We start from the raw sequence: 21,231 nt of genomic DNA on the forward strand, positions 1-21,231 counted from the left end.
GGAGGGGACTGCAGCAATTCTGCCTCATTTACAGACGCACATTTAGCGCTAAACTGTAAGCTGCTGTTATTAACGCCACACGTGAACACGTCGCGCTGATCACCTACAATCAGGCAAGACTACCTATTTTTAATTTTTTTTAATTTATTTTTTATTTAAACTATTCTCTACGCATTCACACATTTTACCCTCAAGGCTGCTGTGAAGCTTTGCTCTATTTTTGTAATTCGAACGGAACTTTTTGCATTTTTCAGGCTGCCGTACGTTAGCGGTGTCCATATGTGAAGCAAAAGACTGGAGAATATTTTGCGTTTCTCACTGGCTCAATGATAAAGTGCATAATCGTATTGTTTTAACATGCGTACAATTGTTAAGAATTAGTCAAACCCCTAGATTTTACTTATTTAAAAAGCATAAAAGCATTTCCTGATGTTATGCAACATGCCTCGCTCTCAGGTGTATCATTTATGCTCTATTTATATTTCATTAGGCTTGGATAATGCTCCTCTCGCAGGCCTGCATATCACATTACCATGTTTGATGGGGTGTTGAGTATATAATTTGTTATCTTTTTTGATATATAATTAGGATAATGCACCTCAGTATCACTTTTCCCCCTTTACGATGTCAGATGGGGGGGTTAATGACATCTTGTGGATCTGGATTCAGCACTTTGGCGCTCAGCCTGAGCTCCACCGTGGTACAAATGTCTCCTCCTAATGGCTGTGTCTGATTCATTGCCCTGGTAAATGATGAGGCAGAAAAACTGAATTGTGTTTCTCTCTCTCTCTCATTCTCATTCTCAAGAGCACAGGCAGCGTAGAGAGATAGAGATATCAGGAGAATCAGATAACGACTGCTTTTTCCAGCGAATCGGAGCGCTCCGATCGGATCGCCGATGCGTGCGACTCTTTCGACTCCCAAATGACTCGTTTGCTAATTGTAGCATCGTCTGACAAATTTGGTGGTGTGGACTTATCGATCATTTTAAATCGTTTAATGAAATCCTTCACTACCTTGTGATGAGCAAAACAGCATTTTAGATTACATCACATTGGGTTTGGTGAAAGCTCTAGGTCTGGGTCTTCAATCTTATCCACTTGTTTAATCAGGTCATCTTAGTCTCCAGTTAGGTATCGGATGCGCCTCCTGACCATCATGTGGTTCTTCCTCACACTATTACCACAAAGTTGCACACAATTTCATTTCACTGGAACTAAGCGGTCCAAACACTGTTCCAGCATGACACAGAGTGCACAAAGCGAGCTCCATGAAGACGTGGTGTGTGAAGGTGGAAGAACTCGAGTGTCCTGCACAGAGCCCTGACCTCAACCCCACTGAACGTCTTTGGGATGAACTGGAACTGGAGTCTCCTCACATCAACCTCACTAACGCTCTCGTAGCTGAATGAACACAAATCCCCACGGCCACACCCCAACATCTAGTGGAGAGCCTTCCCAGAAGAGCGGAGCGCATTATAACAGTAAAGGGGGAATGACTCTGGAATGGGATGATCCACAAGCACATACGGGTGTCATGGTCAGAGGTGCTCATACTTTTGACACGTATGTATGACGTTATTAACTTACAAACTGGAGAATTAGGAGTGTTCAGACAGCATCACGTTCACCGCATTTAATGTAAGATTGTTTTTTTATAAACGATAAATGTGAAAACATTGATGTTCCTAATGATTGTGTCTCATTAGAACTTTTACGTCATCAGTATAGGGATTTATTAAATTGTCAAACTGCAACTAGGAGTCTTTTTGCAACAGTCTTCTCACAAAGAATAAACCCCTGTGCTGTTCAGCGCTGTTATAGTAACATACTGAGTACTAAGTTGATTATTTTCCTATAACTGCATGTCTCAGACTGTTTTATTCCCGTTATACCGCAGCAGTTTGTTAACACTTACATTTTGTAAAACTACGTCAAACTTTTATCCTTGTCTAGCAGCTATAAACGGTCGTTTCCTCCCCCGCCTCTTGTCGTGTTACCGAGAAACCACAGAGAAGCGTAAACTCCTCTGTCCCGAAGACGTCGGAAACTAGAAACGCCGTACACGAACGTTAAATAAAGGTCTCCAATTATACACTTTATTAAATAGCAATACGTTTTTTAAACGGTTTAGATTATCCGGATCGTCTGCCCTGTGGACGAACTGTTACTATAGAAACTATAACAAGCACTTTAAAGTCACCGTGAAGTGCCCTTGAAACGTGCAGCGTTATTCGGTGTGTTGACATAATTTCATCTGAAACAGGAAGTCAGGCTGGGAAATATCGAGTGGCTCCTCCCACTTTATAAATCGCCAACAGCGTCTAGCCGTTGGGGGTGGGACGCTTCAGGTTCTAGAGAGCATTTGATTGGATGGAAAAACTGATGAGAAGCCGTAGTGCGGAATGATGTCATCAAAGTTGTTGATCCACATTGGTAGTAGACAGAGACTGTGTATATCTTCTAAAGGCAATGAATTTTGTCATTGTTGTGGAGCGCAGCAGCTTATAGATAACCTTAAGGCGAACATCCATTTTCTATACTGCTTATCCTACAGGGGTGCAGGGAACCTGGAGCCTGTCCCAGGGAGCGTCGGGCGCAAGGCGGTGTACATCCTGGACGGGGTGCCAGTCCATCGTAGGGCACAGTCACATACACGTTCACACACCCATTCATACACTACGGATACTTTGAACACGCCAATCAGCCTACCACGCATGTCTTTGGACTGGGGGAGGAAACCGGAGTACCCGGAGGAAACCCCCGGAGCACGGGGAGAACATGCAAGCTCCGCACACACAGGGCAGCGGTGGGAATCGAACCCACAACCCTGGCGGTGTGAGGCGAACGTGCTAAGTGGCCGAGTGTCCCTTAAGTCGAACATATTCACACCAAAATTCACAAAAGTTATAAACCGTGTAATTTGAATTAGGATCCAGATTTCAACAGCGCCGTGGGATAAACATGCTAGAAAATGTCGGCATCCCAACACAAAATGTGTAACCGACGTGTTTTCCAGGCAATTTCATTTTCAAACACGAGTAAATCATGAATATGTAGATTTATGTAAATACGAACGCAGTAAAACGCCTGCGTTATTGAAGGGGGCGTGGCCACAAAGGCTGTCAAGTGACGTCGGTACCAGAGAGGGCGTGTTTACTTTCCTCATCCGAGCTCCAATGACTTAATGTTTTGGCACTAAAGTGGTTTATCCTGTGCGGGTTCTTCGCGCAGGAGAGTGGAGTAAGGAAGTGTGGAGAAATGATGAAAAAATTTGCCTTTAAACGTGAGAAATACGGGAGACGTTCGTTAGCCGTTGCCTTGTGACGACTTCGGACACAGAGGCTCGCGCGCTCTCGCGCCTGTGATTCCCAGCGAGCGACGCGCGAGACCGAGCAGGCGTCAGGTTGTTCGGCTAAAAGTTTAGCATTACGACGCGACGTTTTCTGACACGGTTTTCATGTTTATTTAGTTAATAATTTATTAATTTATTTTTCGCGTTTTTCCCTTCCCCTCCTCCCCTCCTTCTCTTATTGATCACCGAGTTGGTCAATAATCTGCGTGAGCCGGTGATTAATCTACATAATGACTTCAGGAGCCACAGCTGAAAAGAAAAGGTAAATTAAAAACACCTGATTTTGTTTTTTCTTCAGTTTTGCATGGAGCAGTTACACTATTACACGATATAACACTGGCATCACTCATCTTTTTAAGCGACTGAAAAGTCTTTCATTTTTATTTGGAAGTGGTGTCGTTTTCTGAGGTAAGTAGAAGATGGGGCTGAATCCCAAAATGTCACACTTGTATATGTAGTGCACTAGGTAGGGTGCACAGCGCCGTTATTCCCTGAAGGATGTAGTGAGCTTGTGTAGGGAGCTTATGTAGGGAGTATGGATCCATTTGGGATTCTGCCGATTACTGTAAATATTTGAGATATCTCTTGCATAATAAACAATAATAATGTTTCTATAGCTTTTGGATATATATTTGGAGGAAATTTATAATCTATAATTATATTAAGTGCTAAACACGTCTTAGGTAAGCTTCAAGCAGGGTATTTGTGGATATTTGTCTGGATTTAATGCTGAATTGCATCTCGGGTTTCTTTTTCCACATCAGTTTACGTATTTCACAACATTTACATATTTCAGCTTTTATATCTGTGTGTTCAGAATATGATCAGTGGCTCTCGTCATCATCTCGGCAACCATCGTCCTCACCACCACCATTACTCCATCCCTCGGTGACTTCAGAACATCTTTTATTTATAATGTTATACAGTTGCAGTCAAAATTATGTATAAGTAATGATTTGTCCAGTCTCAAAATTATTCACCCCCCCCCGAATAGAATTGCTCACAACAGCACAAATATGCAAAACAGGTGTTGTCTCAAGCACACCTGATGCTAAACTAATCAAGGGCTTCATTAGTTGCACCAGGTGTGCTTGATCTGGAACACATGATGAAATACCTGAACTGGCTAGGGGAAGAAAATACATTAAATACCTGGACGGGGCAGAAAAAGGACGTCTGCAAGCAGATTTCTGAGAAGGCAGGTTGTGAAAACCCCTCGAGTGACCGTAAAAGACCTGCAACAAGACTCGGTGTAACAGGCACTGAGGTTTCGGTGGACACAGTGAGGAGCGTACTAAACGCAGAAGGTTTCCACGCCAGAACTCCAAGACGTTCACCACTACTGACCCAAAAGCACAAGAAAAGTCGCTCAAAATCATATAAATAATCCACAGAAGTTTTGGGATTCTGTTCTGTGGAGCGATGAAACTTTTCGGCACGATGGATCGGCGGTATGTCTGGAGGAAGGAGAATGAAGAAAGAACACTCTGTCTGCAGTCGAGCATGGTGGAGGCTCGGTGATGCTCTGCGGCTGCTTTGCTTCCTCTGGCACTGGAAATCTGCAGCGTGTGGAAGGCGAGATGGATTCATTGAAGTATCAGGAAATCCTAGGAGAAAACCTCTTGCCGTCTGTGAGGAAGCTGAAGCTGGGCGTCATCGGACCTTCCAACAGGACAATGATCCCGAGCGTACCTCAAATTCCACCAAGGCTTGAACCCCATAGAAAATCTCTGGTGGGATGTGAAGAAGGCGGTTGCAGCACGCAAACCCAAGAATATTACTGAACTGGAGGCCACTGCTCATGAGGAACGGGAGAAGATTCCTCAGGAACGCTGCAGAATCTCTGCATCTCGTTTGCAGCAGGTCATAACGGCGAAAGCGTTCTCTACGAAGTACTAAAGATGCTCGTCATGAAGGGGTTGAATAATTAAGACCGGAGAAATCACTATAAGTTGCATTTTCAGTTGAATTTGGGGAAACCACTTGACGCATTAGTCGTGTTGAACTGCTTTTGTTTGATTTGTTCATCGCAACCAGCTGAAAGTCTGTACATTCTGACAATAAACCTGGTTTGCAATGAGGGTTGAATAATTCTGACTGTATATCTGAATAATATATGTAATATAATACATCTGAATTCGTAACTGTATATCTAAATAAAACACTACACTAAGTAAAACTGGGTTTAAACAAGCAAAACCAGTTTGCTTGAAACAAAATCCCCTTAATGGAAATCTACAGTGTCCTAGTTTTCCATCATGCCCCCCCCCCCCCATCAAAAAAAAGTTTTAAAAGGTAAGACCAAGCAACGAATCAGTGAAGTAGACTGTAACACAAAGCCATCGCAGTCTAAAAGGAGATGAGTTGGGTTTTACAATTATAATTAATCGCTGATTACTTCTTGCTTCTTGTGTGATTTCCTCCTCCTCCTCCATCTCCATCGCTATTATTTAAAAACTCGTAAACACACACACACACACACCACCTTGTTTCATTTCCTCAGTCCTCCTACTTTCCCTTTCTCTTCTAAAGCCGGGTTTAAGGCGGAGATTTCAGCTGCCTTTTAAGATTATTCATCGTCGCAGACCCCTGTACGAGATCCCAATAAAACCTTGGCTGAATTCTGCGACAGTACGATAAAGATCCTCGAACGGTAGACCTGCGATTAAAGTCTAATCTTTTCCTGATCCGGGAAACGTCTTGTGTGGAAAATAAACACCAACGTTCTGCGAAGCGAGTTTGAGGTAACGAGGAAAGTTCTTTCTGCGTTGTGCTGAGGTTTCGCCATCGCTGCTACCGTACTTGTAGCTGTATCGTGAGCGAAGCTGCGTCCGAATATCCCTACTACCCTACTAGACAGTAGGCGAAAAGCAGTCCAAATATGTCCAACTTCTCAGTGTTCATAAAACATTAGGTGAGAAATGACCGGGATTCTGCTGTATGGAAGCAATAGATACTACGTTATCCCATAATGCAACGGGACTGGTGCGGAAGAGCTGTCAGAATCAAACCTGGCGGAAGGCAGCCATGGATGGGTGGATGGATGGACTGAAACTTTATTGATCCTGAGGGAAACTGCAGTAATGATGTAGATAACGATCACAACCAGTGCAGTATGCAGTGAACAGGGAATGAATTCAGACCCTGCGCCTATTTCTACCAATTCCCATACCAGTTTTTCTTGTTTCCTCTTTTTGGCCTGGTTCTTCCAGTTCTCTATATTTCCCTTGGCTTCCTTGCTGTTCTCGACTCCCTTCATTCTTCTAGTGTTCTGTATTCTACCTTCTCTAGTTCTTCCTCTAGTTCTCATGGCTCTTGTAGTTTCTGAGGTTACCTGCTTCTATTACTAGCTGGTTGCTTGCTTCCAGGTTCCTCTGGTCCTTCTAGTTTCAAGGTTCTGCCTTCTTGCTGCTATGTTCTAGAGAAAGAAGAAAACAACCCCCCAACCCACCCCACCACCCCCACGTGCGGCATGTGACGCGATGCTCGACAGTAGTTAATAAGTTTGATTAATTTGAATGTTTGGAGTAAGGGGAATTAGATTGTGAGACTGGGAATAATGAACGAGAGACACTACTGACACACATACACGCCTCACTCATTCATTAATCCAGTGTTTATGTGGGAGGTTCTGCAGTAGATCACCTGACACCTCCACACACTCTGTCTCTATGGTAAAGGCTCTCTGTGTCAGTGCTGCTGTCATCACCAGGGGTGTGAGGAGACGCCAGAGAAGGTTAACAACCCCCACCCCCCCGTTCTTCACAGTCTCCAATATGTTCCTAGTTCTCCATCCACCAGCTCTCTTCACTAGGTTCTCCTAAGCTTCATGTAGAAGCGGTGTTCTTCCACAAACAGTGCGACATAATTCGGCCGCAAATGGGCGTCTTGTACTTGGATGAACATGCTACGCGACCTGTGATTGGTCGTTTCACACAACGCGTGCCCAGTTCGGCTTCATTCCATGAATGGAATAGGTTTCACTAGCACGCTAATCTCACCATCCTCAAACCTCGCTTTATGGCCTCACGTATCACCTGCGTCTTATTTCTCTTTTCTAATAGCGCCATCTCCAGTACCGGAGCTCTCATACGCCGTGTAGGACCGCAGAAAGCACGCAAGCTTATAAGCTTGTAAAGACGGTCTCGTCACCTCTGCGATCGAGTATGCTGGAACCTTCACACTCTGGACAGAAGTGCCCCAAATACCATCTTGTTCCTGCCACACGACACCGATCTGTTTTCAGTTCTGATTTTGACCATATTCTGCTCCAGAAAGCTGATACAGATCTGATATGTGACCATGTGGCCTCAAAATTCATGAGACTTCCACAGCAGTCCAGCCCTTTTATTCGTCATGATATCATGCACGATGTAAGTCAGAGTTCAAATGTTGTTTTCCCCCCCCTGTCTGTAACTGGTGCATGTAGGTGTGCAAGAGATTCTGAAGCTCATGGACAGGAAAGTGTACGAGATGTATATCACTTATCTTGTGCTGAGACTAGACGCGTGGTGGCAAATTGTTTGTCTGCGGGATCTTTTTATTTTTGTTTGCTCATTTGATTATTTATTGGTTTGTTTTTAATAATAATTCTACTCGTGCTAGAAAGCGTTGGATAAACTCATGAGTTCACACACACACACATTAATCAGCGTTTAACCAATTTATTATCCTTGTCCGGGTTTTAACTTGGGTGTTAAAGTGAAAGCACAGGGATTAAATAACTGAAGTGATAAAAACAGCTCATGCTTTCACGTTTCAGACTCAATTTGCCGAACGTTTGTTATTGTTGGTTTCGAGGCCGTGAGGTACTAAAGCAGCCGAGGCAGAAAAGCAATAAAGTCGTAATCGCATTCTGCTATTGCTCCAGGGGACGAGTGACAAACGGGACAGATCTGAGAGAGAGAGAAAGAGAGGGGGGGATGGGAAATGATTCAGATTGAAAATAGATGAGGAGAGAGGAGGAGGGGGGCTTATGAGGGGGATGGAAGGAGTGATGGGTGCTTCACTTCGCTGTGACTTTATGCAACTCTAACTGTATGTTACTATGGTTACAGTAGTTTATAGGCAGTGCATTAATTTAAAAACGGTGATTAAACTGACCCGCGCGTTATACGGTTTGAACCAGCCAATCGAGATGGAGTATTCAGACATGGTGTAAGTGAATAGATATACATGTTGTTCTGACGTGGTATTTGCTGTTTTATGGCGTGATCTGCGCCGTCTGGTGTAACGCTGTGTTTGTAGACTGCTGGAATGAAGCCAGAAGCTCTATAATGCTGTATTAGGACGGAGCACGAGGTAGATGGTATACCTATATTTGGTTTTGTAATCCATTAGGCTTCTTTGGCATTCTGAGCAACGCCATCGTCATTTACAATCAATACGGCTTCCTGTAGCTAGCGTTTCCCCCGAGAGACTCTCTGCCTCGCAACGTGTGTCTGCTCGAGTTTTGCCCTTTAAACAGCCTGAACTCAGGGGAAAAAAATAGCGAAAATAATGTGACACCAAGAAATAATGTTTCTTGAGGCTTTGGTTCGTGACGCCGTGCTCCAGCGATTAGATCGAGTGAGAGAACGAGGGACTCGCAGAAGAAAATGAACCGCCTGCTCAGGGTCACGAATAGAGGGGGGAGAGAGAGGGAGAAGGACACAGAAAGAAAAGGGACGTGAACATGAGAGAGGGAGAACGACACAAAGAAAAGGGATGTGAACATGAGCGAGAGAGAGAGAGAGAGGACACAGAAAGAAAAGGGACGTGAACATGAGAGAGGACACAAAGAAAAGGGATGTGAACATGAGAGAGGGAGAACGACACAGAAAGAAAAGGGATGTGAACATAGAGAGGGAGAGAGGACACAGAAAGAAAAGGGATGTGAACATGAGAGAGAGGAAGGAATAGGTTAAGAGACCTGACTTATACAACACAAAGAAAATGAGAGAGAGCAGAAAAATAAGTGGGGGAGAAGACAGAAAGGGAAAAGGTCAAAAGCACAAGAATGTGTATGGTAGACATGATGACATTTACCAGAGAGAGAGAGAGAGAGAGAGAAGAGAAAGGAGAGAAGAGTAAGACCGAACAGAAGAAGATAATCCTGGAATCAATATAACCGAGAGAAAAAGGAGACGGAGGAGAGAAAGAACAAGATGAGGGAAAGGAGAGAGAGAGGAGGCAAGAGTGTGTAAGAAAGATGGAGAGGGGAAAGGAGAGAGAGATGAAATGTATCTCTCGCTCAGGCAGAGATACAGATAGAGACAGACAGAGTCTGTGAAAGGAAACCACTGTGTGATGTGGCTTTCAGTTGCATGAGTATATTTTCTCATCATTGGTGTCAGTTTTTGTAAGATTCCAACACACACACACACACACACACACACACACACACACACTCTCCCATATGCACTTCAGTGTGAGCGTTCAACAGGCGTTAATAGAAAGGGCTTCAGTGTGAATGCAGTGTGGATTAAAAATCCCGCGCGTTGCGTCCTGTGGAACAGAAGTTTGGTGGTAAAGGTGAACCTAGCCTTGTGACGTCATGTGATCTACCATCCTCCGATCACCCTGTCACCATGGTTACCGAGACATCTGCTGTGTCCTTAAACCTGCAGACACGTTTCCCGGCCTTTATAACAGCCATAGATAGCAATCATTCTGAAAACTTCCTCAGCGTGTCATGATCTCGCCCTCCCTGCCTCGTGTCGCGGCCTCCATGGCGACCAGACCGTTCCTTAGTTTTCTTCTAGCTTCTGCTTGTTATCGGTTCTTTCGCGCCTCTCGCACCACTTTCCCTCCCGTCGTGTGTTCCTGCGCCCGTGTTGTGTTTATTCGGTCCTGTATGACTCGTGACTCTCTTCCTTTTCTACCAGTTTCAGATGACCTTTGATGTGCCTGTGCTTTGACCCACGATCTGGATGACGATGCTGACTGGATTGTTCTTGATAAAGGTCTCAAATATTTCCATTTCCTGCAAACTACAGTTTCATGACCCCTCTGTGTGTGTGTGTGTGTGTGTGTGTGTGTGTGTGTGTGTGTGTGTGCTGTGCAGACAGAGCTGTGAGCGGAGGAAGGCGAGATGTCGCGATGCGGCACGCTGTAGGCGGGTGAAGGAGACGGAGGTGTTTAATCAGCTGGCCAGTCAGCTTCCTCTCCATCACAGCATCACGGAGAGCCTCGATAAAGCTTCGATCATCCGTCTCACGCTGAGTTACCTGCACCTGCGCTCGGCTCTCAACACAGGTCACCTGCCCGTCTCTCGTTCTGTCTGCAAATTGGAATTATGTTCTAATTTACCCGTGATTATTTTAAACATTCAGTAGTATTCGGATCGCCTTCAGATATGTAAGTTTTATGCAAATGTAAACAATACTTCTTCTTCTGGCGTCGCTGCTGAAAACGCACCGAGCCGCAGGTGTCCGTGATGGATGAATATTATCCATCGGCCTTCACACTCGCAATCTCTAGTGGGCGTGTCTGATTTTCAGTTTGTTTGTCTGTCGCCACGGTTTCACGTATTTCCTCCTTCTGTAGTGATGATGGGCGAGCAGTCCGAGTTGGACGCTCAGTGGAGCGCTTCCTGTCTGAAGGCCCTCGACGGCTTCCTCATGATTCTCTCTCAGGACGGAGACGTCGTTTACACGTCGGAAACCGTCAGCAAGTGTCTGGGGATTTCCCAGGTAACACTCACACACACGGAGTAATACAGTTACATAAACGTGGCACTTGACAGGTAAATTTACTAATGATGAATTACATACACATGTTAATTTGTGTCTCTCTCTCTTTGATGTGTTTGATAGATCGACCTGTCAGGACAGAGTGTGTTTGATTTCACTCACCCATGCGACCATGAAGAGATCCGAGAGGTGCTGGTTAACAGAACAGGTCTCTCTCTCTGACACACACACACACACACACAGAATCCATAAATTATTTTACTGTAAACATTTTATTTAATTTATTTCTCCCTCTCAGGGTTCTATAAGAAAACCAGAGAAGAGCAGAGTTTCTTTTTGCGGATGAAGTGCACTCTGACCAGTAGGGGGCGCACCGTCAACCTCAGATCTGCTACATGGAAGGCGCGGCACACACACACACACACACACAGAGAAAATAAACACTGTACACATTTACAAGGAAATAACCCTCCAGAAAAACGTCTCTCCAGGTTCTCCACTGTTCCGGTCATGTCCGTGTGGAGTGCACGCAGAAGAGCGTGTGTGAAGAGAGCAGCACACCGGCGTCGTACCTGGTGCTGATCTGTGAGCCGATCCCACACCCAGCCAACATCGAGATTCTTCTGGACTCCAGGACGTTCCTGAGCAAACACACGCTCGACATGCGCTTCTCCTACTGCGACGAGCGGTGAGGAACGCCTCGGAAATGGCGTAATAGTTAAAATGATGCTGCTGCTCCATCTGGCGGTGTTTAAACCAGACAAGTAACTTCTCTCATTCTGTGTGTGTGTGTGTGTGTGTGTGTTTAGGATCACGCCGTTGTTGGGTTATGACCCTGAGGATCTCCTTCAATGTTCTGCGTACCAGTTTTATCATGCTCTGGACTCAGACAGTCTCACCAAAACGCACCACAACTGTAAGAAATGTTTAACACACACGATTCTCTGTACTTAGTTTGACTGTAACGCAGTAGGAAATGGGGGCGGGGCTAAACATCCCTAAGGTTACTGACTATAATGCTATGTCATGATATACTGTATAACAGCCAATTAGCTTCAATGTGCAAATGCTGAAGCGGGTCACATAGCGCTAGTAGTGTGCCAGGAGGAAGGGGGTGGGGCATGCAGGGTTGTTTCTAATTTGCATATTCACAGAATCTAGTTTTCCTAACAAAGATAAAAATAAAGTTTCAATTTATTATATTTAAAACTATTTAAAAACGATGGAAACGTGTGTGTGTGTGTGTAGTGTTTGTGAAGGGCCAGGCATGTACAGGTCAGTACCGTATGCTGGTGAAAGGCGGAGGCTTTGTGTGGGTGGAGACTCAGGCCACCGTCATCTACAACAACAAAAACTCTCAACCACAGTGCGTCATCTGCCTTAACTACGTCCTCAGGTGTGTGTGTATGCATGTGTAGTATTATACGTGATGTATGTGTGTGTGTGTGGTAATTCAGCTGTGGTCCGTTTGCAGTGGTGTTGAAGAACCCGAGCTGGTTCTCTCTCTCCATCAGTCGGCGATGAAGCAGGAGAAGGAGGACGGGTGCGAGATGGAGAGAGAGACACGGAGCCAGGAAGCAGCGACTCTGATAAACGAGGACACGAAGGAGGAGCAGAGCGAGGGAGAAACCGAGCTACAGGCTCCTGACGCTGACGTCACACTGGACTTCGCTAACACGGGTATGTCGTTTACAGGGGCAGAAACGTCAGCACTCAGAGACGCTCCTCTCTACAACGACGTCATGATGCCCTCCACCAGCGTCCTGTCGCCTCAGTCACCGCCCACCGAACCACCCTGTGGCACCCTGCCCCGCCTGGAGGACTTCCCCTTCCCATCATCCTCTGCTCCGGTCTCGTCCGGTCGCAGTTCCACTCAGGTGAGAGCGGCCAGCGCCGAGACTCCGGCGGTTACGTTTCCCGGCGTCCTTTCCTGGTTGATCGTCGAGTTGTCTTGTTTTTTTTCAGGTGGTAGAGGATCTGGAGTTGGAGATGTTGGCTCCCTACATCTCCATGGACAATGATTATCATCTCCACACGCGCACATGCGTAGAGGGTCCAGAGGATATCGGTTCCGCCCAGAAAAACACCAGAACACGCACAAATCCCAGCGATACACAACACGGGTAAGAGCAACACAACATTTACACCTCAACATGACAGTAATGTTTGCTACATTAATAGTGTTTCAGTGATTCTTTCTCGCTATCTTAGAGAACAGCCGGATGAAGATCTGTCTTCCGCGAGGCGGCCGAATGAGAAAAAGAGAAAACTAGAAACACTGTCTCGGTCTCGTGCCACAGGGCGGGTACGTGTGTGAACCATTGATCATGCTACAATAATGAGTAAAAATCGACAGCAGAGGTTTTATTTCCCAGGGTTCCATGTTTCAGGTGATGACGGACTCGCCTCAGTTCAAGAGGTCAAAGGTCACGGTGTCAGAGACTCGTCCACCAGCCGCCATGCCAGAGACTCTGACTATACTGCTGCTCCCCTCGGGTGAGTTCCGATTTTGAAAACGGTGTATCCGGTAGTATAAACGCGAACGGATCTGATACATCATAAATAAATACAGTTTAAAAAAAAAAAAAAAACAGTTCTTGGTGCTGCACTCACACGTTTGCTCTCTTGTCTCACAGACGTCTTGAACCAGCTGATGGTGGGAGGAGCCATCATTAAGCCCCTCCCACACGTCCGTCGTTAGGATGTAAAGTGAACGCAGCTGTCGCAGCGCGGAAAAACCTCGAATCCATTCAAGAACCGTTTCATCCCCTCGTACATGGAATTATTTTGAATTTTTAAAGTAATTTTTAAAAACCTAAACTATTTGTAGAAATTCAAGTGAACAAGTGTGATGTGGTGAGATTTTTTTCATGAGATTGACGCTGATGCTAAATATGCTTCTAACCCCGCCTCTAAACCTACCTCAACCTCTAACTCTGCCTCTACAGTAACCAGGCATAAGACGATACACTAAAGCCACGATAGGCTTCACGAGACCATGTCCGCGCGAATACGATAAAATATTAACACGTTTATTTTGTAACAACAAATCGAATCGCTACGATATAAGAAAAGTAGAACAGGATTTATAATATAAGCTGTAATTTTCCCCTTTCGGCGTCGCGTGTATTCCATGGCAACATTATTAATATGGAAAGACTGTTGGACAATAGTTTGTGCCTTAAATAACAATTGTGTCGTCACGCTTCTACCGCCGTCTGACCTCCACCTGAAATACACGAGTGCGTCGATACTTGTACTGATGACCCTCCAGCTCAAACCCTGACTCTAATCCTAACAGTAACCCCGCCTCTAACACTAACTCCACCCCCTAACTGTAGTCTATAACTCGCTGTAGAGACTGAGGCGTGTGAATAACATCCCGAGTTTTACTTTCAGTTAAAATGGTTTCCTTTTTAAAGTTTTAAATACTTCACCACACTGTTCAACGTTCCCGAACCTTTTATTTTTTTTCTTTTGTAACTTTTATATATTTTTCCATATGTGCCTCCATAAATGTATGGATTCTAGGAAGAGGAACTCTTCCCTTACAACACATTCGAGTATTTTGATATTAAGGTGTTTAATCTTGGTTTAGAATCGGGAAATCTTCCTTTTTCTTTAAATTCATCATCTTCGGGTTCCATCAGCCCCAAACCAGTGAATTATTTTAATGTATATTGGTGTTTAAGCAACACTCCGCTTTAGACGCACAACTATAGATACAGTCGACAAATTACCAGCAGCTTGTGCTATATAATTTTCATAATTAATGTCAATCAAAATCTTTTTTTTCCCCCTGTCTCCTTTTTGAACCAAAGTAAACATGTCTGTACGAACTGTCCAGTTACAGCAGTGTGTCTAATGTCTGTTATCTGTGTGTGATCAGATTTAAGTGTCTAATATATAGATATATATATAAAATACATAGACTTTTTAAAAATTAAAGGTTGGCTAAATGTGAATTTTAGGCTAACATTATGTATTTTATTGTGTGTGTGTGTGTATATATGTTCATTATATTTGTCAGTGTATTACTGTAAAGCGGCCGTATGAAAAAACGCACAAATGTCACGTGGTAATTGTCGTGTTTCACGGTTGCTGTTATTCACTCGATTTAAGTGTAAATCATGAACGCTGACGTGTTTGTGTGTCGTGTGGGAATATCGCCATGTCTTTCTCCGTGTTTACGATTAAAGTTGCTGTGGCTGGTTTTGGTGCCGGGCTGTTTCCATAATCTAAACCTGACGATAAACGGATTTTATTTAATAAAAAGGTTATTTAGCGAAGGAAAACACAAATCATGGATGAAGGAGTCTCCAGTGTCCAGAGTCTTCAGGACACGGTATGGAATTTTAAAAGCCGTCGAATTCTCAGTAACGGACTTTTGAATTCACAGCATTGAAGTACTGTACATTTACTTTCTGTATTCATAACTATTTTTGTTTTTATTAAACTTCTTGAAATTCAAAGTAGTTTTATTGTAGTGATTCACATTAAAGAAACAAACACCCAAGTTCAGTAAACTGTTTTAAGGCAGAGCGCTGAACTCGCACTCCTGAACAATCCAGCCCGCTTCTACTGGAATATTTTCTAAAGGACTTGGTGGGTTCTGCATCCCAAAATACAAGTAAATAGTGTGTAAACAGATTAAAGCTGATCATTATTCTACCTAAAAACAAAAAAAATTAACTCGTGTACAACCCTCTGATTTTGCACTAAATTATTGGTTTCTGTTTTCTTTTTTTTTTTTTTTAAATTAAAGATACAGGTAATAACGTGCTGTGTCTGAGAGATCTTCACCACCTCCAACAGAAACTCGGAATCTCCCGCCTCGTCCAAAACGCGATAAGGTTAGTCAATTCATAAAGAAAGAGATCCCGTGAATGAAACAAACAAAAACGGTTGAAACGGCAAGGTGCCAGAATTACATCAACAGGCGACGATGAATATTAATCAATCATCCCTCAGCACTTTATTTTGCTTGGTTTCGTCTGCACACCTCCGTGCACGCTAATTAAGATGGCCGGTTTCCACTTGTTCTAACAACGTCTGCGACTACAGATTTCTCCACCTCTTCTGAAAAGTCCAAACGGAGAGAACTACATTGAACAGTTCTTACAAGATTTTATCAATTGCATAGCCTAAGAACCAGACTTCCTCCAGCAGGTGGCACCAGAGCTTCAGTGAATCTCCAGAACAGAACCATGAGCCTGTTTACTATCCAGGTCTCCAGGAAGGGTGGACAAGTCCAACCGGTGTTCCAACCTGACAACGAGAAAGAATTCAATTATAAGTGGATGTAATGACAAACAATAATAATAATGTGAATGAAAAACCCAAATTACTCATCTTTATATGTCTACTGGGATATAAGATATTCCTGGAGCGTGGAAGCAAGAAACAGCAGCAGGACTTTGCAGGATTGCTCACTCACTCTCTCTTAATGAGCTGATGAGTCTCTAATTAACAGGTAAAATGGCGGTCAGGATCTTCACACGCTTCCTAACAGAAGTTCCGCCTTTAGAAACACTGATGATCATTAACGCTCTTCCTTCATAACTAACGGTCTGGTTTAACAACACTGTAAACTAACTGCATTGTTCAACATCATAACGCTCCAAATCTTCATTATTCCCCAATATCTATATAAATACACTGACCTACCATAGAGCGCTACATTCTCTTGTCGCCATTTTACACAGCAGCGCCTCTTCTCCTCCTTCTTCTCTCCTGCAGGTTTTTCCTGCACTCACGTGACTGAAATGCTGTGCGCTGATTGGCTAGGTATCACCCCAGACTCAATTACCTGGATGCTAAACTAGTAAAAAATTGCAAACTGAATTCGATGAATTGTTTTTGTGCGTGATATCTAAAACCGAATCTAAATTTTCGAACGCTGAAAATATTTGAATATAGATGCGTGATTAGTTTTTTTTTTAAATTCAAAAAAAAAATAAAAATAAATAAAATTTTGTTTATTACCGAATAATCTATTTCGGTGATATGAAAGGTAAAGCTTTGTAAAATTCCAGTCTTGTGATTTGAGGTTTTTACACTTTGCGATTTCTCTTTAACATGACAAGCAGCGATTTATTTACAGTTTATTATCTTCGAGAGAGAGAGAGGGAAAAGAGAAGCTGCTGAGGGAAGGACTGTTTATAACTGCTATAACTTAAACGGACGCTCCACAACATTAAATGTAACTATAAACATATATATCGTGTGTCGTCCTTTAAAATTTTTTTTAATGGTAATCGTTGGTAATTTGCTGCGATGTAAGAGGAATAAAACACTTGGGGATATGCTGAGATAGGAACGCTACCTGGTAGGGCCATGATTTATTCTTCACGTATCAAGAAAACACGAGTTTTCATTTATTTACGTGCAAGCAGCAGTGTGGGGGAAACTACGTAAGGATCACAGTCTGTTTCATAAGCTAGAAAGAAAGAAAGAGAGAGAGAGAGTGTGTATATACACACACACACACACACACACACACCACATCTGTGGGGGAAAATACTCACTCATGAGGTCCAATTTGGTTGATTGCTTCATATCTCTGGCAATTTATCATGGTGTGTGGGTGGGGGTGTGTGTGTATGTGGGTGGGTGTGTGCGTATGCACATTAACAGCCCAAACACATCCACACACAAAACTATTTGTCCTTGGAGGACCTGTCACTTTTTCCAGATTGGGATAACTCTAGTGTTTTTTGTGGATAAGAACCAAGTGCGCGCACACACACACACACGTGCATGCACACGCACACACACATGCATGCACACAACCAAAAACAAAACAATTTTTAAAAGTTGAACAAACTGTGAATACAGTCAGATTGTTGTCGATACAAATGACCTTAGCAGTTAAAAATACCTTCAATTCAGCAAGGAACCTAAGAAGAAACAAAACATTTCAAGAAATCTGGAACTGATGGAAATTTCTCAGGAATTGGACCTAAACTCTTACTGAATCACGGTTTGGGGCTGTTTTTGTGGCTCTGAATATTTTAGACCAAAACCTGGACGCCTTCCCGGAGGTTCAGAGTGGAGACACAGAAATCAGTGTTTGGTAATGGATATCGTCTCATGGTTGTGTTGAAATAAAGCTGTATATTATTCCTTTTAAATAATATATTTAAATTAGAACGTGACTGCGTGTGTTTTCCTCCCAGTTATTATTAAGATTTTTTGCTAGTTTAACTTACTGAAACCAACCTCCACACACACACACACACACGGGTGAGTTTTCCCACAGTGAGACTCTGACGCTTGACATTCAGTATGTACTAATCAGAGACAAGCGTTTTACTCCTGAGCCACAAACTCATCTGGTCTGTGTTTGGAGTTTCTTTACAGATGGCTGAGTTGTAGTGAGCTCTAACGAGGAGGATAAGTGTTTTGGTAAGTGCTGGTTACCTGTCAGCTCCAGTAGCTCACCTGGTAAGTGCAGCGAGTGTGTGTGCGAGAGAGAGGGGAGCACAGTTCAAGGCTTCTGTCAGATTTAGTTTGTGATGTCTCCTTATATTAACGGCAACAGTAGGTGGTATAAAGTGAAACATAAACCTTGTGAGGAAGGCAGGTGTTCTGTGTGGACAGCTGGGTCAGTGGGTAAAGTCTGTACCTGGCTCAATAAGTGGAACAGTGTTTGAGTCCGGGCTGAGGTGAGTGAGAAATGTGTTAAGAATTTCTGCTGTGTGTTTTTGGAACTAATGTCTCTCTGTACAGGTGGAGGTGTGTAGCTAAAGATAAATCCTCTAGAACAGCAGTGAGTCTTGTCTGCTCTGATGGCTCAGTGGGCTAAAGGTCTTGCCCCAGTCGCTGTGTTGAATCTTCTTTTCGTGGCCCCCTCTGGGCAGTAAGGGTTGGACTCTGGTGGGACTCTAAATCCAGAGAGGGAAAGTCCGGTTAGTGGAACAGTGTTTGTGTTGTAGTCTGTGAAGGTTCTAACCCTCTTTTTGGCAGGTTTTAGAATAAACTGTGATGTTGCATTGTGAAGTGTTTCATGAAGTTCAAAAAACACACACTCTCACCCAGGTGTGCCCTCTGTTCCTCTTTGGTGTAGTGGATTGTGTCAGTACTGGGGTTTCTGAAGGTGTTGGTTCTGTTCTGCCTTTTGGCGTGTTTAAGACTGAAAATTTCAGCGTCCTTAAGAAGTGATTTATAATGATAAAAGTCCAACACACAGTATCTGCTCCTGTGGTGTAGTGGTTAGAGTTCATGGGCATGTTTGTATGATTGTTGGTGCAGGTTCAAACCCTCCTCTTGGCAGGTGCAGCACTTTTAAGAATAGAAGCAGTGTGAAGCAGTATGAAGGTGTGATGGAAGCAGGGTGACATAAGAGACTCTGTAGCTCAGTTGGTTGAGTGGTTGCTTCTGTGGATCAGAAGATGCTTGGATCAAAACCCAACAAGAGTCTGGTGGATTGGTGGAAGGGTGTGGTGGTTGCAGGTGGAGTCTCAGGTGGGGGTGGGTGCAGTCTCAGGTAGAGAAAGAGTTGTAAATGGGGGTAGGAAGGGAATGGGGGTGGGTCCTGGGTGCAGCATAGGAAGGGAACAGTGGTGGTTAGAGGTGGAGTCTCAGTTGGGGGTGGGCCCAGGATGGGGGTAGGAAGGGAACAGTGGTGGTTGTAGGTGGAGTCTCAGGAAGAGGTGGTGTAAGTGTGGGTGGAGTGCCCAGGATGGGGTAGGAAGGGAACAGAGGTGGAGTGTCAGGAAGAGTGTGAGAAGAGGTGGGTGCACATCCTGCAGTGCAGAGAGAGTGTGACTGAGAAGTCAGGAGGAGGATGTGCACCTAGGGGAAGAGAACAGAGGTGGGGTGTCAGGAACAGTAAACAGAGAGTGTGAGAAGAGGGAGGGGGGGGGTGTATGCCTAAGTGTAAAATGAAGAGGTGGGGGTATGCCTCTGCCCCTAAAGAGCAGGGTGAAATTTTAATTAAAAAAGGGTGGTGCCTCCCAGCCCTCACCTCTGCCTCCCAGCCCTCACCTCTGCCTCCCAGCCCTCACCTCTGCCTCCCAGCCCTCACCTCTGCCTCCCAGCCCTCACCTCTGCCTCCCAGCCCTCACCTCTGCCTCCCAGCCCTCACCTCTGCCTCCCAGCCCTCACCTCTGCCTCCCAGCCCTCACCTCTGCCTCCCAGCCCTCACCTCTGCCTCCCAGCCCTCACCTCTGCCTCCCAGCCCTCACCTCTGCCTCCCAGCCCTCACCTCTGCCTCCCAGCCCTCACCTCTGCCTCCCAGCCCTCACCTCTGCCTCCCAGCCCTCACCTCTGCCTCCCAGCCCTCACCTCTGCCTGCCAGCCCTCACCTCTGCCTGCCAGCCCTCACCTCTGCCTGCCAGCCCTCACCTCTGCCTGCCAGTACATACCAACACTAACCCTAGACACACCACACCTAACTTGACAGTCATCTACACCCTCAATCCCCTTGTATAACCCTCTATCCTGATCCTCTCTTTTAGACCCACCCTAGTCCTCCACACCTTCCCCATCTACACTCCCCCACTCCTACAACTAACTTGATAATCATCTACCCCCTCACCCAACCCTCTCTTTTAGACACACCCTAATCCTCCACACATTCCTGGGCTGCACTCCACCACCATCTACCTCCTCAATCCTGTTCTTCCACCTATCTCCCAACATCTGCAACTTCTAGAGAACTACACATACATACATACATACATGTTCACCTCCATCTCAAACTCCAGCCAAGTACTCCATTTGGGGTTTGATCCAAGTACCTCCTGCTCCACAGCAGTGATGACTTAGCCAACTGAGCCACAGAGGTCTACACACCACTCTCTCCATCACACCTTCACAGCACCACTTTTGATTCTTGAACCTGCCAAAAGGTGGCTTAGAACCTGAAAAAAACACACCATAAACATGAACTCTAACCACTACACCACCAAGCAACAGAAGCTACACACGTGTGTTGGACTTTTGTCATCATAAATCACTTCATGAGGCAACAGCAATTTTTGGTCTTAAACCAGTCAGAAGGTAGAAGAGAACCCACACCTTCTAGAAGGCCATCATTGCCATGAACGCTAACCATTACACCACCAAGGAACAGAGAAGTTAAACATGTGTTGGACTTTTGTTATCATAAATCACTTCATGAGGACGCAGGATTTTTTAGTCTTAAACCTTCCAAAAGGTGGAAGAGAACCCACACTTTCTGGAACACCATTATTGACAT

General features: G+C 44.6%; 1 protein-coding gene across 1 annotated transcript; it reads left to right on the forward strand.

The window, feature by feature from the left end:
• Window positions 1-3,160: 3,160 nt before the first annotated feature.
• hif1aa (hypoxia inducible factor 1 subunit alpha a) lies at window positions 3,161-14,423 on the forward strand. Its single transcript, XM_053620207.1, has 13 exons — window positions 3,161-3,616; window positions 10,400-10,590; window positions 10,882-11,027; window positions 11,151-11,235; window positions 11,326-11,429; window positions 11,519-11,715; window positions 11,837-11,943; window positions 12,276-12,423; window positions 12,502-12,904; window positions 12,993-13,150; window positions 13,239-13,332; window positions 13,418-13,523; window positions 13,664-14,423. Exons 1-13 carry the CDS (start codon window positions 3,585-3,587, stop codon window positions 13,726-13,728), a joined length of 1,836 nt encoding a protein of 611 aa, XP_053476182.1. The 5' UTR covers window positions 3,161-3,584; the 3' UTR covers window positions 13,729-14,423.
• The last annotated feature ends 6,808 nt before the right edge of the window (window positions 14,424-21,231 follow it).

Source organism: Ictalurus furcatus, chromosome 3 (genome assembly GCF_023375685.1).
Source record: "Ictalurus furcatus strain D&B chromosome 3, Billie_1.0, whole genome shotgun sequence".
In the NCBI taxonomy this organism is placed as follows: Eukaryota; Metazoa; Chordata; class Actinopteri; order Siluriformes; family Ictaluridae; genus Ictalurus; species Ictalurus furcatus.

What these genes read in the sequence shown, in the direction of transcription:
- hif1aa (XM_053620207.1), top strand. Translation starts at nt 3,585, where the DNA reads ATGACTTCAGGAGCCACAGCTGAAAAGAAAAG. An exon ending in GGTGCTGGTTAACAGAACAG is followed by an intron (nt 11,236 to 11,325) that starts GTCTCTCTCTCT and finishes TCTCCCTCTCAG; the next exon opens with GGTTCTATAAGAAAACCAGA. An exon ending in TATACTGCTGCTCCCCTCGG is followed by an intron (nt 13,524 to 13,663) that starts GTGAGTTCCGAT and finishes CTTGTCTCACAG; the next exon opens with ACGTCTTGAACCAGCTGATG.